The sequence below is a fragment of the Taudactylus pleione genome, unplaced genomic scaffold, assembly GCF_031769625.1.
Source record: "Taudactylus pleione unplaced genomic scaffold, aTauple2 ptg000634l, whole genome shotgun sequence".
In the NCBI taxonomy this organism is placed as follows: domain Eukaryota; kingdom Metazoa; phylum Chordata; class Amphibia; order Anura; family Myobatrachidae; genus Taudactylus; species Taudactylus pleione.
The window spans coordinates 1,192,604-1,210,032 of NW_028285036.1; the positions used below are offsets into that span (position 1 = coordinate 1,192,604).

Here is a 17,429-nt window from a genome sequence, read left to right on the forward strand (position 1 = left end):
AATAGGTCATGTGCCCAGGCACACTCTGCTATACTCTGCTAATAGGTCATGTGCCCAGGCACACTCTACTATACTCTGCTAATAGGTCATGTGCCCAGGCACACACTACTGTACTCTGCTAATAGGTCATGCGCCCAGGCACACTCTGCTATTCTCTGCTAATAGGTCATGTGCCCAGGCACACTCTGCTATACTCTGCTAATAGGTCGTGTGCCCAGGCACACTCTGCTATACTCTGCTAATAGGTCATGTGCCCAGGCACACTCTGCTATACTCTGCTAATAGGTCATGCGCCCAGGCACACTCTGCTATACTCTGCTAATAGGTCATGTGCCCAGGCACACTCTGCTATACTCTGCTAATAGGTCACGTGCCCAGGCACACTGTGCTATACTCTGCTAATAGGTCATGTGCCCAGTCACACTCTGCTATACTCTGCTAATAGGTCGTGTGCCCAGGCACACTCTGCTATACTCTGCTAATAGGTCATGTGCCCAGGCACACTCTACTATACTCTGCTAATAGGTCATGTGCCCAGGCACACTCTGCTATACTATGCTAATAGGTCATGTGTCCAGGCACACTCTGCTATACTCTGCTAATAGGTCATGTGCCCAGGCACACTCTACTATACTCTGCTAATAGGTCATGTGCCCAGGCACACTCTACTATACTCTGCTAATAGGTCATGTGCCCAGGCACACTCTACTATACTCTGCTAATAGGTCATGTGCCCAGGCACACTCTACTATACTCTGCTAATAGGTCATGTGCCCAGGCACACTCTGCTATACTCTGCTAATAGGTCATGTGCCCAGACACACTCTGCTATACTCTGCTAATAGGGTACGTGCCCGGGCACACTCTGCTTTACTCTGCTACTAGGTCATGTGCCCAGGCGCATTCTGCTGTACTCTGCTACTAGGTCATGTGCTCAGATGGTCTACGCTATACTCTGCTAATAGGTCATGTGCCCAGACGCACTAAATATACAGGCAAGAATATCCGATGACATGCACAGAAAATAATGCTGGAGGAAAAAGATAATAGGTTTGATAAATATAGAGATATAGCACCATCTACCGAAAAAGTTTCTCACTGCTCTGATCTAGGACTTATAGGGGAAGATCTCTTAATGGGTGTATTTTGCTTCTACACTTCCATAGGGGACACAGGGACAACGCTGGGGTATGGGGCTGTGCAGAAAGCATGGGAACCAAACAGTTAACTTTTTTGACATCAGAGCAGCCCAGTCTCCTTCTCCCCTATACCCCTCCCCTCGTCCCAGGCAGGCCAGTTTACATTTGGTGTTGGCAAGAGCCGGGCACACTTTTACAGGGGGCTGTTTATGCAGTCTCAATCTTTATTTTATTTATTTTTACTTTTATTTTGAGTGAGCTGCTCATTGGTGCAGCTTCACCCAACGGCGGGTCTCTGACAAGTGGGTGGCCAGGTTGCCCGCAGCCCTGCTAGATCATCAGGGCACTCAGGTAATGGGGGTACTACTATAGTGGTGGCCATTTGCCCTTGGAGCTCCATGTGAGATGGGGAGGTGGGCTCCCCGAGTAGCTCCTCCCCAGGCCTCTGGTGCGCTCTGCCAGTGGGCATCTCCTCCTCCTCCTCTCCCTCCCACAGAGATTCTGAGCAGCCAATTCTAGTACAGCAGCTAGTCTCTGGAGAGCTGCGCTCCTGTCTCCCTGTATACCTCACTCTCAGGTTATACAGTTAAGGTCCTACCAGCCGACTGGGGTTTGGACTGTTGAGCACTCACTGCCCATTATATCTATTTTGCATTGTATGGACGGAATCTGTATGAAATACCGACAGAGGAGATGCCGGCTGTCAGTACACTGACAGCGGCATCCCGATGGTTCGAATCCCGACAAGGGAACGGTGAATACTGTTCCCCTAACCTATTTACCCCCTAACACTCCTTTTTTGTACCCTCATACTAACCCTCCCTACCCCGCACCCTAACTGTCCCGGTAAGTGCCTAAATCAAGCCCTCCCCCCTTAGTGACTAACCCTAACCTCACCCCAGTGGTGTCTGAACCTAATCCCCCCCCCGTCTGGATCCTAACCCTAACCCTAGTGCCTAAACCCTCCCCCCCCCCCCCCCCGCGACTAATACTTACCTTGACCCGGTCTCCTTACAATCGGGATGCTGGCTGCTGGGATTCCGGTGTCGGCATCCCCAGTCATGTCGGGATTCTGGCGCCGCTGTTCTCGGCATCCCGATCGTAGGGATATTAGCTGCATCCCGTATGTACTGTGTGCTTGTCCTTATACAGTAGAAAGGTATTTTCTTTTTTTCCTTGTGTTAACAGGGTGAGGGGTTCACTGTGCCCCCCTTTTATTACTCCCTACTTATTATTACTTTGTGTGGCCTTACATTCATTGCACTTTCCCCTTATTGCACACATCTGTGGATTGTGTGTGGGAATTGCCTTGGACTGTACCATGTTTTCCAGGGCCAAAGCACCCAAAGAGGTGGCCAAGGATGTGGGAGCTCCTGTGTTGCGCACATGTAGATCTTGTTCTGTTGGTCTCTTCCCGCAGGATACAGTCCAGGACATTCTCTGTATCCGGTGCTGCATAGATGAGCATCGAGAGGTCCCATCCACAGCCTCAAACCAGGAGCCGGCTTGAGCTGCCTCCCTGTCGCAGGTAATATTACAGCAATCCATGTTCCTCCGGGGTCCACAGGGCCACAGTGCTGCAGTCTAATCTACAGCCACTCACTTTGGAACTACCATGGATGAGTTCCTTCTCCCAGTCAATTCAGGGTTTGGCACAGGTGTCCACCTCCTTCCAGCAGATGCTGGATAAGGACCATGCTTCCAAACGTAGACCATCCAGGAGGGAAAGCTCTAATCCCCAGTCTGCTTATGCTTTGGACTTGGAGGTTTCCTCAGACCTTGAGGAGATCAGGTCCGTTGCTTCAGATGTGGAGACCTCCTCTGTTCAGGAGGAATCCTCATCTCAGGTGTGGCAGCCTTGATTAAGGCCGTTAAACTAGTCCTGCAAATCGAGGACGAGGAACTGGCCTTTAGATCCAAGGATTTGGTTTTCAAGCGACAAAATTGGACAGTATAGTTCCTTAAGAAAAACAGCTTGAGGACATCTTAGCGGAGGCTTGTACCATTCCTAATAGCCGCTTTCAGGTCTCCAAGTGCATTGCAGCCTTGTATCCACTCCCTGTTGAGCAGCGGCACAAATGGGAGTCTCCTCCCCTGGTTGATGCGCCTATTGCCCGCCTAGTTAAGAACTCTACCTTTCTTATCCCTAATACGGCTTCCCATAAGGAACCAACGGATAGGAAGTTGGAAATCTTCCTTAAGGTCATTTATTCCCATGCAGGTGCGCTTGGGTGGCTAAGGTCATCGGCATTTGGACGGTTGTCTTATAATAGGGCTTCTCTTCTGGTACTCCCAGGAACCAGTTACTGTCCCTAGTGGCACCTATTAAGGAGGCTGCCTCCTATCTGGAAGACAAAAATAATAGATGCGCCTTTCCCTTAGGTCAACAAATGATACAAATTCAAAACTAGCAGTTCTGCTACCTGCCAAAAACAGTAATCAATACAGCAAAAGTGGAGCACTTGTTTGAAGAAGTATACAAGTTAAAAACCAATGTAAATATTTAATATCAAATAAAAATATTATACACACAATGGTATATAAATAAGGTACATAAAGACGCTCAGACTAAATGGTATATTTACTAAAGTGCGGGGCTTTTAGAAGTTGAGATGTTGCCCATAGCAACCAATCAGATTCTACTTAACATTTATCTTGCACCTTCTAGAAGATAATAGCTAGAATCTGATTGGTTGCTATGGGCAACATCTCCACTTCTAAAAACCCGCACTTTAGTAAATATACCCCTAAATATCAGTGCATCAGTGAGTATATCAGAGCAATCAGACAATATAGCAAATGCTAGCGTGTAATACGGACCCAATATGGAGTCCCTCTCTTGTAAAGTTCATCCACAGGGCCAGATTCAGCAAGGATTGCAACTGCGAATACGCACGCAGTCGGCCGATTGTTTTGCACTGTCCATGCGTCCGCGTCGCAGTGCGCGACCCGGCCGCTGAGATGGGGACTGCAATCGCAGAGGCTACGCAGACCCATCGCAGAGTGATTGACAGGAAGTGCCGTTTGTAGGTGTTATGGGGGGGGGGGGCCGGGGAGACGCAGGCGTGCCAAACCGTTCACACTCCATTTCAGGGGCATGCACAAATTATCCACTGCAACGGCATAGCCATAGCACTGATAGTGTGCGTGGCTGGTAGCAATTTCTGAGTACGGTCAGGGCTTGTGCATGTGTGCGTATGAGTCTGATGTAACTCGATGTTATCAATTGTTTCTCTATATTGCTAAGTATTACGGATGTGAGACAAGGGAAAGTGGGCGTCCTTATGTGAGGCTGTGATCGCAATGCTATACTGCGATCGCAATACATTTGCATATCACCGCTGATATTAGCAACTGCGTTGTGTGCGAATTAGCAAAATAGCAATCCAAGCTGAATCAGACCCACAGAACACACTTTCCAGTTTGGGTCAACACTCGCTGTCCAAATAAATTGCCTGTAATCTTACCAAGATAGATAGTATGTGTCCCGTAGACCTGGTGAATAGGATGAGAGGGTGGTCCAAGTATACAAATAAGCAGCCATTATATCCACTGCAGTAAGACCTTTTCTCAGTGTCTCCCTCCAGACTTACGCGTGGTCTGGAGAAAGTGTTCTTTAACTCAGAAGATGCTCCACCTGGGAGACTTACTGGACTCCACAGTTCAGAGAGTCTTCTTTCCAGCGGACAAGTTTTAGCACCTTCTGGACAAGATGTGCAGGTTCTTGCATCACCGACGAGTGTCCATTTACTCCTGCATGCAGATCCTGGGCAGTTCTAACTCAAAATTGGGTTCTGCTCACCACCGATGCCAGCCTGCACAGTCGGGGGGGGGGGGGGGCAGTAACCTGCCAGAAGACCTTTCAGGGTCGGTAGACAGATCAGGAGAGCCACCTTCCAATCAACATTCTGGAGCCCTGAGTGGTCTTTCGGGTTCTGTGTCTAGTGCAACCGCTCCTTCAGCATCATTTGGTCCAGGTTCAGTCAACGCAACCGCCATTGCCTACATCAACTATCAGGGAGGCACTTACAGTTGTGGTGCCATGAAGGAGGTGAGTCGCATTCTCAGGTGGGAAAAGCGTCATCTTACGGCTCTGTCAGCGGTCTTCATTCCAGGGATCCAGATTTGCGAAGCGGACTTCCTAAGCAACCAAGACATTCACCTGAGAGAGTGGGCTCTTCCCTCGGACGCCTTTCAGCTTCTGGCTTATTGCCGGGGCCTACCCGACGTTGACTTGATGGCATCTCGACAACCACAAGCTACCGAGGTACTGTTCTCACACCAGCGATCCAGGAACTCTTCTGGTGGACGCCTTAGCGTTTCGGTGGGTCTTCGTCTCATGTACATATTCCCCCCAATCTCACTTATTCGTGGGTTCTCTGCATATTGAAAGTGAAGGCGGCACCGTGATCCTAGTGTCTTCCAATTGCTCTTTGCTAGCGCAACGACGCTCTTGTGTGTCTACCATCTCAGGGCCCGTGCTTCCATCCAGATCTGGCCCGTCTCGCTTTGACGAGGTGGCTCTTGAGGCATCCGTCCTGAGGGCCAAGGGCTTTTCCATGTTGGTCATTCGTGCCATGCTCAGTGCCCGCAAACCCGATTCAGCTAAGATTTATGACCGGCTTTGGAGGATTTACTTATCTCGGTGTTCGGCCAGGAGCCTTAACCTTAGCTCCTTTCGTCTCTCCCGGGTTCTGTCCTTCCTGCAAGTGGGCCTGGTTTTGGGGCTTCGCCTTTCATCCCTGAAAAAGCTGCACTTTGAAGCAGTGAAATGCGTCAGAAACACCTACTGATTGGCCTAAACCAGCTCTCGAGACCCAAAAGGATATAACCAGCTGAGAGTAAGCATGCTCTTTTTATTCGGACTAAGGACCTGATTCAGGTCGGATCGCAAAGCCGGCTGATATTTGCAATCTGCGCATGCATATAAGGTGAAGTGCGCGTGTGCGAACCAGGCGCCGCGATCGGGAATGCGATCACAGGCAGTATATAGACCCACCACTCAGTGATTGACAGGGAGCGCCGTTTGTGGGTTGTCACCGGGGGGGGGGGTGGTCGTGTGAACGCAGGCATGTCAGTGCGTTCAAGCGCCGTTGCTGGGGCATGCATAAATTATTCACAGCAAACCCATACGCAGCCTAAGAACTCACAGTGTGCAGGAAGCTTAGCAACTTCTGCGGCAGGGTCATGCCAACCACAAGTGTGCGTGCTTACCGATGATTACTCGATGTTACCGATGATTTTGCATACTTGCACATTAGTACGGATGTGAGAAGAGGGTAAGGGGGCTGTATTGTGTAGTGCTGGGCATCTTCATCTTGTGCTGCGACGGCAATGCGAATGCATTCATTAGCATATTAGCATATTTTCGCAGTGGCCGGTTGCGTGCGAACGCAGCTTTGCGATCCAACCTGAATCAGACCCTGAGACCACAAATGGACACCGTGTGATTGGAGGATCTATTCTTAAATCTGAATGACAGTATTTATAAAGAATATTCCTCTATCGGTGATAAGGATATTATCCAGGGGATATTCCTTACTACCTGTACCATTGGGCTCTCCCAGTGTCCATTACGAAGGCAATGCATAGGAACAGGCCTTTATTGAACTGTTAAGTGCTGTGGGTGAGATAATTTGCTCATTTGTTACAAAGCTACTGGAACTTTTTAATATGCTTATAGGCTCATTGGTTACAAAATCCATTGTGATCTTTTAATATATTGAAGTAGAAAATTCTACCCATTTTATTGCCATATATACTTATATATATTTTAATTATTTATCACATGTAATTGGTTTCTAGCGCTACTATATTGTTTGTATCTATATATAGGTTCAGGTTTTATCCCTCTCTGTACTCTTTCAGAGACAGAGGGCCTGATTCAGACCCGTCGCAAGCGCTGAGTGCTCACAACCGGGTCGATGGTGGCCCAGAGTTCAAGCGCGAGACCCGGATAGCGACGGGCAATCCGTCGCTTCGGGTCTCGTACCAAAGGGGGCGTGCTGTCGATGTTGAGTGACAGAACGCCCCCTTTGGTGGGCGGGCCGGGGGAGTGGCTGCCCAAAAGGAGGCGTTCCCATGTGACGCCTTCCTGGCTCATTCCACCAGGAAGGTAGGTACTTCTTGGGCAGCTCATCGATGTTGCTTCAGCAGAGCAGCTTTGCAGGGTGGCTATGGTGTCTTCTGGCCACACATTTATCTATTTCTATTTTTTTTACACCTTTGCCTCCTTGGACGCGGCCTTTGTTCGGAGAGTTCTCAGTGAAGCTCAGTAGCATCCCCTTCCTCAGGGGCATTACCTTGGGATGCCCCAGCATAGTCCCTGTGCCCCCTATGGAGAGTAGAAGAAAAGGAGATTTATGTTCTTACCTGGTTAAATCTTTTTCTTCGAGAACAGGGCGTTCTCCTGATGCACATGGATTGTGGGGGTCCATCTTTTCAGTGTATTTGGATCTGCATGTGTGCCAGTCTCCCTTCCCCTTCTCACTCCTGCCTTGGGCTTGATAACTTAACTGGCCTGGTTTGGGGTGGGGTATAAGGGAGAAGGAGGCTGGACTGCTTGGGGGTGGGGTGTAGGGTGAAGGAGACTGGGCTGCTTGGGGGCAAGGTATAGGAGAGAAGGAGGCTGGGCTGCTTGGGGGCAAGGTATAGGGGAGAAGGAGGCTGGGCTGCTTGGGGGCACGGTATAGGGGAGAAAGAGGCTGGGCTGCTTGGGGGCAAGGTATAGGGGAGAAGAAGGCTGGCTGCTTGGAGGTGGGGTATAGGGGAGAAGGAGGCTGGGCTGCTTGGGGGCGGGGTATAGGGGAGAAGGAGGCTGGGCTGCTTGGGGGCAAGATATAGGGGAGAAGGAGGCTGAGCTGCTTGGGGGCGGGGTATAGGGGAGAAGGAGGCTGGGCTGCTTGGGTAGTCAAGGACTTTAACTGTTTGGTGCCCAGTCCTTCTTCACAGCCTATACCAGCATAGTCCCTATGTCCCCTATGGATTTCGAAGAAAAGGATTTAACCAGGTAAAAACATTAATCGCCTTATTTCTACACTATCCCACAGAGAATGGGGAGATTATTGTAACCTTATTTATCATGTCAGCTTCTGCAGACATACATGCCTACTCTCCCAGGACTGTTGGGAGCCTCCCGAAAATTGGGTGCCACTCCCGGCACCCTGCAAGAGTAGGCAAGTCCCCTGCATTGTCTGCCGATCCCCCGCAACTGCACGTAAAAGGGGGGGCGGCTCGGGGGGCTATGACGTAATTCGCGCTGAATCTTGTCATCGTAGCTCCACCCCCTGCTTTGTAATGCTGGTGATATCGGCATTATAAAGCGGGGGGCGGGGCCGAGATCACGCGGACATGCCCCCACTCCGCCCACTTCAGCCGCACCCATCCTCCCTGCTGCACCGACCTGGCAGGCCACCTCCTGGAGGGCAAGTATGGTCTACAATGTCACGTGAAATGCCAGCATGTTGCAAGGACAAGCAACAGACGGTTAAGGCTAGGCACTAGGGGGAGAGGTAGAGTTAGGATATAGGAAGGATGGTTACGGTTTGGCACTAGGGTGAGGGTTATGGTTAGGGATTAGGACAAATCATACTTACCATAGAAAGTGCTGCTGGACCTATTAAGTCAGCGCTGGACCTGGAAGACACCCCTGGAGCCGCCGGACCTGGAAGACACCGCTGGAGCCACCGGACCTGGAAGACACCGCTGGAGCCGCCGGACCAGGTTAGTCACCGCTGGAGCCGCTGGACCTGGTAAGTCACCGCTAGAGCCGCTGGACCTGGTAAGTCACCGCTAGAGCCGCCGGACCTGGAAGACACCGCTGTAAGCTGCCGGACCAGTTAAGTCACTACTGGAACCACCGGACCAGGTAAGTCACCGCTAGACCACAAAGGACGTTTTGTCAACATTCTAATCATGTTGATATTTCATCAGTATTGACATTATGACTGTCGGCAAAATATACCAACCCAAGACGGGGAGTTGCTTCTCCTGTATTATAGAGGTTTTAACAGTTTAAGCAAATAATGCCGACCAGAAAATGCGATTGTGGCATGTAAGGTAAATGGCTTAAAATTTGGGCGCAAACAGTTAAGTGTATGGGATGTGTACCTAACGGCAGGCACATATGATACTGCTGCTGATCATCCAGTTCTAACTCTGCGAATTGGTGAAAATACGCTCTTTTACCGCGCGTTTACACCCAATTTATTTGTGAACTCTGCATCAGCTCTGTTATCAATGAACTGTAAAACCCCAGTGTCTAGGAATGTTGTTACTATAGTTGCAGATGCAGCGATGTATTGCTGTACTATGGGCCTGATTCAGCACGGACAGCTATTGCGATCACGGCTATGATTATGCATGTAGTTCGGCTGCGAAAATATGCTATTAATGCAATCGCAATGCCGTCGCACAGCCAGCAGAGAGACACCCAGGGGCGCCGAGAGGGGGGGGAGCGTTTACAGATTACCCGGGCTTCATGAGGGGCCTATGCCTGTGGGGGGGAGCGATCACACTGATCGCGCCCCCCCCCCTGGCTTTGCGCCGGGCTGATGGGGGGCTCAGAGTGTCCCCCTCACCAGCGCGCAGCGCCGCAAAGCTGAATTTTTTTTATAAGGGGGCGTGGCACACCTCAGCGATTAGGCCACGCCTCCTGTTACCCGGGCCCGCCGTGGCTCTTGGCGGGCCTGGAGACACCCACTACCACTATCTCACATCTGCAATACCTTGCAGCCCTGCGTAAACATCGGGAACATCTCGCACAATTACAGCAGGTCAGACCTTACCGCAGCGAGTACCTGTATAAGCCGTCGCAGTGGCTAATTTATACACGCCCATGTAACGGTGTCCAAACAGACTGTCACTCCTGTGTTTCTCTGACCACCCCCCTGTCACCTCTCCCAAACTCTGACTACCTGTCACTCACTCTGCGATGGCTTCACGTAGTCTGTGTGATCGCAGTGCGATCGCAATGTTGCTATCGCGCATGCACAGTTCGCAACGTCCGTCTTCCTACGTTGTGGTTGCGATCTGCTATGTGAACAAAATCTGCAATAACCAAATAACCTGTTTTGTTGACAGTATTTTATAAATCACATAATCGAAGTAACTGCACTTTTGTAAAAAGTAACTTCTGTGGAATCACGGCTCGATGTATCATTTCAGCTTTTTAAATGATCTTTATGTTTTAAATATAAGTTCATTTTCCTGCATGATGTCCCCAGTAATTTATTATCTATGTCCAGTGGCAGAACTCCCGGAGACTATGGAGTCATTTGCCGCCGGGCTCCAGCCCTTAAGGGGGCACCTGGCTCCATTGTCCCCCGGGCCGTTCCATGGAGATGGAGCGCCGCTGATCGGCGCTCCACCTCCAGCGGCGTCAATACGCCGGGGTGCAGTCACACCCCCTATTTGCCGGGCGACGGCTGAGTGTATTACCAGCGGGCGCCCGGCTCCTTCGTTCCCCCCTGCGGTAGCCGGAGGAACGGAGCTCAGTGTGAGCTCCGCTTCCGGGTCCCGCAATGCACTATGGGAGTGACGTCATAGGTGCTGGGGGGGTGGTACATTTTAATTTGGGCGGGGCACCAACATTTATCTTGCCTCCGGGCACCTCGGATGAAGTTACGCCACTCTCTATGTCACTTATTATAACACTGAGCCTGTAGCTAAAATCTGAGTGACTGCTCAGCCTCGCCCTGTGTGCAGAATGTGACCTCATTGGTATCTGTGTGTCAGAGACGTTCACTTTCATTTCCCTCTTCTGCTACCAGTGATGGCGTCTGCTGATCTGAGACAGGAGCTGGTCTGTTCCATCTGCCTGAGCCTCTATACAGATCCTGTAACCCTGAGATGTGACCACAACTTCTGCCGGGTCTGTATTGATCGTGTGCTGGATGCACAGGAGGTGTCTGGAGTTTACACTTGTCCTGACTGCAGAGTAGAGTATCAGGAACGTCCTGCACTGATACGGAACATAACTCTGTGTAACATAGTGCAGAGGTTCCTGTCTATTCGGCCAGATCAGGAGGAGACTGGGATCTTCTGCACTTACTGTGTGGACTCTACTGTACTTGCTGCTAAATCCTGTCTGCTGTGTGAGGCTTCTCTGTGTGATAAACACCTGAGAGTACACAGCAAGTCAGCAGAACATGTCTTATCTGATCCCACCACTTCCCTGGGGAACAGGAAATGCTCCGTCCATAAGAAGATACTGGGGTGTTACTGCACTGAGGATGGTGCCTGTATCTGTGTGTACTGCTGTCTGATTGGGGAACACAGAGGACATCAGGTGGAATCGCTGGATGAGGCCTCTGAGAAGAAAAAAGAGAAGCTGAGAAATGTTCTGCAGAAACTGGCCACAACGAAAAAGGAAACTGAGAAAAGAATTGAAATTCTGGAAGAGCGCAGGAGAGAAGATCAGGGAAAAGCATTGGGTGTAACAAAAAGAGTCACTACCCTATTTAGAGATATCAGGAGACAGCTGGAAGACCAGGAGAAGAGAGTCCTGAGTGAGATCTCCAGGCAGGAACAGCGCGTTTTACTTTCAGTCTCTGATCTGATCCAGCAGCTGGAAATAAAGAAGGACGAGCTGTCCAGGAAGATGTGTCACATTGAGGAGCTGTGTAACATGTGTGACCCAGTGACTGTCTTACAGGAACCAGACACAGGTGACTTGTGTGATACTGAGGACACAGAGAGACATGATTACCAGGTCCGTGGTGCAGGAGATCTGGATGTGGGTCTCATCTCAGGGACATTACACACATTATCTGATACAATAACAGGTATAAATACAGGGATCTATGTGCAGGAAGCTATAGACCTATTACTGGATGTAACCACAGCTGGTAATACAGAATCTGATGTAATAACAGGTATAAATACAGAGATATATGTACAGGAAGCTACACACCTATTTCTGGATATAACCACAGCTGGTAATAATATACAGATATCAGATGACAGGAAAACGGCATCATGGTCACCAAAACAGAATCGCCCAGTAACACCAATAAGATTTAAATCTAATCAGGTAATAAGCACCAGGAGATTCATCTCAGGGCGACATTACTGGGAAGTGGATGTCAGTAAATCAGTGGGTTGGGGGGTGGGAATGTGTTATCCCAGTATAGCCAGGAGAGGAGATCAGTCACTAATTGGAGATAATAACAAGTCCTGGTGTTTGTGTAGGTGGTATAATAATCAGTACTCAGTGCTACATGACAGTAGAGAGATCGAGGTAGCTGGTGATATCCCCTGTGACAGAGTGAGGATATACCTGGATTATGAGGCAGGACAGCTGTCCTTTTATTCTCTGTGTGACCCCATCATACACTTACACACAGTCACTGCCACCTTCACTGAGCCCCTTCATGCTGCATTATGGTTAGGGAGAGGTTGTATAATGATATCTGGGGGAGTCATCGGCTGGGAGAAATTACCATAATAAGTCTGCCCAGATTTGGTGACCTGACAGAGAGGAGAATCTGCTTGGTGGAATTTTAGCCAAAAGAATGAATCACTGGGTGGAGCTACAGCTGAAGTCCTCCTCCTAGGGATGGCCATAGATGGGTTAACCATTGATGGTGCCATCAGTGATTACCATCAGTGACATGAATTTATTGATGGTAAACCATCAATGGTTTGCACACATCAATGGATAACCCTGCAGAAGGCCATGGCAGGCAGTGGGGTAATCACTGAAAGGGAACAGAACTTAGCAGCATTGCTGGGGGGACAAGACCAAAGCCCTGATTCAGAGCCGGATGCTCTGACAGAGCGCTCGCTCTGAAACAGGGCCGGGCTATTTTTTTTTTTAGAGCGGCCTCCTGGCCGCTTGTACAGAAGTGAGTGACCACCCACAGCTATAGCGAGCGGCCAGGAAGATGGTCGCGATGGTCAAGACCATCGCGACCATCAGGCCTGCAACGAGACCCTTATGGTAGGGTCTTGTTGCCGCAAGCCCCAGAGAGATTTCGGCTCTAACAGAGCCGAAATCTCTCCCACTGACGTCACTCGTGATGTCAGTGGGGCCGCCCCCAAACGGAGGCGTTTACATGGGAACGCCTCCGTTTGGGCAGCCACTCCCCCGGCCCGCCCAAGGGGGCGTGCTGTCACTCAACATCGACAGCACGTCCCCTTTGGCACGAGACCCAGAGCGACGGATTGCCCGTCGCTATCCGGGTCTCGCGCATGCGCACGATGGAGCCGGCAACATCGTGCGCATGAGCACTGGCCCACCATCGACCCGGTTGTGAGCGCACAGCACTTGTGACTGGGTCAGAATCAGGCCCCAATTTCCATTCCCCTTCACCAAGGAAAAAAAAATTGCTGCTTTTCAGCAACCGATGCCAGAGAACCCTTGGATCTCCGCCATCAATGGCAAAACCATCAATCATTGGTGGCAAACCATTGATGATTGTTAACCATTGATGGTCAAAAGCAATCCCTACGTCCTCCTGTGTAACCAGGTGACCAGTGTGCCTGGATTTGTTCCTTTGTTGGTATGTTAGAAACTGTCATAAATAAATAAATATGCATTTCCATGGGATTTCTCCGCCTCTGACTTACGTAGAGTTGTGATTGGCTGCAATATCGGTCCGTCAGCTGATGTTCTCCCTATTACTGTAGTCAGTGCTATACTTGCTCCTATTGGCTGTGATGTATTAACTAGATATTTGTTAGAATCACAAAGTATAATTTATTATTATTATTATTATTTTCTGTTCTTATACAGTGCTCCATCCTTATATCAGCACCCTCAGCTGCCAACGGGAACTTTCTCAGCATAAGAATGCTATACAATGTAATAATGAAATTATGTCATCTGACACCAGCAGAGCCGTAACTAGACTTTTTGGTGCCCTGTGCCAGAATGAGCATAGGCGACCCCCCTATTTTTTAAACAGGGAGATAAGACACCCGAAAAAAGGCCATGGCCTCATGGAGAAGGGCCAGGGAAGAGATAGGGGAGGCCAGGAGATGCTGGGGATAAATAGGGACATAATATAGTGCACCTGAGAGAGGGCCATGGCCTCATGGGGAAGGGCCAGGGAAGAGATAGGGGAGGCCAGGAGATGCTGGGGATAAATAGGGACATAATATAGTGCACCTGAGAGAGGGCCATGGCCTCATGGGGAAGGGCCAGGGAAGAGATAGGGGAGGCCAAGAGATGCTGGGGATAAATAGGGACATAATATAGTGCACCTGAGAGAGGGCCATGGCCTCATGGGGAAGGGCCAGGGAAGAGATAGGGGAGGCCAGGAGATGCTGGGGATAAATAGGGACATAATATAGTGCACCTGAGAGAGGGCCATGGCCTCATGGGGAAGGGTCAGGGAAGAGATAGGGGAGGCCAGGAGATGCTGGGGATAAATAGGGACATAATATAGTGCACCTGAGAGAGGGCCATGGCCTTATGGAGAAGGGCCAGGGAAGAGATAGGGGAGGCCAGGAGATGCTGGGGATAAATAGGGACATAATATAGTGCACCTGAGAGAGGACCATGGCCTCATGGGGAAAGGCCAGGGAAGAGATAGAAGAGGCCAGGAGATGCTGGGGATAAATAGGGACATAATATAGTGCACCTGAGAGAGGACCATGGCCTCATGGGGAAAGGCCAGGGAAGAGATAGAAGAGGCCAGGAGATGCTGGGGATAAATAGGGACATAATATAGTGCACCTGAGAGAGGGCCATGGCCTCATGGGGAAGGGCCAGGGAAGAGATAGGAGAGGCCAGGAGATGCTGGGGATAAAAGAAGAGGAAGCTACAAGTGAGAATGATAATAAACAGAAAATTGACAGCCCCAAACGGCGCCCCCTGCCCTGCGGTGCCCTGTGCCATGGCACAGGCCGCACTACCCTAGCTACGGCCCTGGACACCAGTATGGTCTGTGTATTAAGCTGCCATTATAATGAGGGAGAATTGTACGTGTAGCAGTGAGGGGATATAATGTACGGTGTGCTGGATGGTGTCAGTACATACATGATACATGTATGTACACTTTACATTAAGCAGCAGAGCAGAGCACCAATAGTTTCAAATTTATCAGCCTTCAGCCCAAAAGGAGCGGAGCCTGTGACTGTGCTGCATAATCCTAGGGGGGGGCAGATATGTTTCATCACTGTTATATTGTTGTTGTTATATTGCTGGATATGATCCCATTATGCAATAATTCCATGTAATAAAACATTTTGTTTTGTTTTCTGAATATAAACCCCTCTATTATCATTATTTCTGAGTGGCTTTAGGAGGAAATTCTTATCCTGCTCATACAGGTGTCCTCTATCCCAGTACTTGTAGCTGCCACATAAGGGTGTTTATTTGGAAGTGGACAGTACAGCAAAAAATATTAATGAACAAAAAAATGACACTCTGCAATTACAGGACAGAACCTACAAATTTGGACTGTCCCGCCACAATAGGATTGGGAAGTATGCGTTGTGTGCTAATAGACGTGTAACTTGTGTACTGTGCATTATAGCCATGCTGACCGGCTTTAAAATTATTCTCTCTGGGAGAACCTGGAAGAGAGATGCTGCTGATGGGGGCGGGACACTTTGTATGATTAGGCTCCACCCCTTTACTACATATTTCCATACGTTGATGTTCTCTGGCATGGAGACAGGGGGCCTGATTCAGACCCGCTCGCGAGCGCTCGCAAGCGGGTCGATGTTGGGCATGGGAACGCCTACCGTCTGGGGCCAAAAGCACTCCAGGGCTTGCGGCAATGAGACCCAAGGGTCTTGTCGCAAGCCCGATGGTCGCGATGGTCTTCACCATCGTGACCATCAGCTGTGGGTGGTAACCCACAGCTATGCGAGCATCCAAGAGGCCGCTACAAAAAAAAGAAGAAAAACGCCCTGATTCAGAGCGGGCACTCGTTCAGAGCGTCCAGCTCTGAATCAGGCCCAGAGTGAGAGAGAGAGGGAGAGAAAGGGACAGAGAGGTAGAGGGAGGGAGAGAGATGGAGGTAGGGACAGAGGGCCTGATTCAGAGCCGCTCGTAAGCGGCCGCTCGTTCGCTCCGAGTGATGTTCGCACATCTGCGCATGCGTATGGGTTGTAATACGCATGCGCGAACCAGTCAGTGCGGTCGGAATTCGTGTGTTCGCAAAATAGCGAATGCCTGCTAATTTGAGTGACAGGATGAGGCGTTTGTGGGTGGTAACAGGGGAAGGTGCTTGAAAACGGGGAGTGGAGTTCCGAACGCAGGCGTGCCAAACGGTCAAAACGGGCGTTTTAAGCGTGTGCATAATTAGCAAAGGAGCGTCATCGACCACGTCATCTGGTTGTCTTTTTGCCTAAACTGCTCGCATGATTGCGGTAGGAAAATGCTACTACAAGAATAGCGAGCAGTTCATACGCCTTTCGATGTACTCGATTAATCAAATAAATACCGGAGATGACGTATGATGCGAGCGGCCAGGGGGCGTTTTTTTCTAAATAGTGAGCGCATGTTTCGGACGCTCGTTCAGACATAGAGGCGTCAACAGACCGCAAAGAGCGAGCACTTAATTTAAATAGCCAGCCCCTTTTTCTGAACGAGCGTCCGCAAATAGCGTCCGGCTCTGAATCAGGCCCAGAGAGCATGTACTGCTACATAATACCTGCTGAAGACTTCCAGCTGCAGCATCATTCGGCTTCTGATGGGGGCGGACAATTCACTGCATTAGACTCCGCCCTCTGCCAATACACCCGCGAATCGCAGCATTATGACAGTGAGGGGGCGGGGCTTCATCGTCAGCCACGGACTGGCCTATCAGTGACTGTGCTTAGAGTGCTGTCTGTCACTGCTGTCGGGAGCCGGCCAGAGAGGGTATACTGTACAGTGGCCGGGAATGTTTGTGACCGCCCCATCCGCCCCACCTATGATCCTGCCCCGGCCCCACGGCATCACACTAGTGCGAGATTACAAGTGATAGTTAGAGAAATATAAAGAAACTCCTATGTGTTAAGTCTTACATAAGTAAGAGGTTATAATTAAAAGTGTATGAAATGCTACATATATAAAAATCAAACTTAAAGAAGTGAAAAAGTGTACATTATGATGCCAATGCTCTTTATGTACACAGGGCACCAAAATGTGTAGTTACGACTCTGCTTTGGAGTGCACAGATGTATCTCCTGTATTCAGCACCCCTGCCCTAAAAAATTCCTACAGGGAACACTATCTAATCCACTTCAACTGGCAATATGCATTATCTTTTCTTTGTGTGTGACCTCCACCCATGAAGTGCCAGCTTCACCTAACAGAACCAACCACTTACTAAATATCTGTGTCACGCTCGT

At 49.8% G+C, this 17,429-nt stretch overlaps 1 protein-coding gene across 1 annotated transcript; it reads left to right on the forward strand.

Moving 5' to 3' along the window:
* The first annotated feature begins 10,911 nt into the window (after window positions 1-10,911).
* Window positions 10,912-13,682, forward strand: LOC148479162 (E3 ubiquitin-protein ligase TRIM62-like). The gene has a single exon (XM_088454854.1). It carries the CDS (start codon window positions 10,912-10,914, stop codon window positions 12,583-12,585), a length of 1,674 nt encoding a protein of 557 aa, XP_088310980.1. The 3' UTR covers window positions 12,586-13,682.
* The last annotated feature ends 3,747 nt before the right edge of the window (window positions 13,683-17,429 follow it).

Excerpts from the sequence above, each read along its gene's own strand:
- LOC148479162 (XM_088454854.1), top strand. The coding sequence starts at position 10,912 with ATGGCGTCTGCTGATCTGAGACAGGAGCTGGTCTGTTCCATCTGCCTG.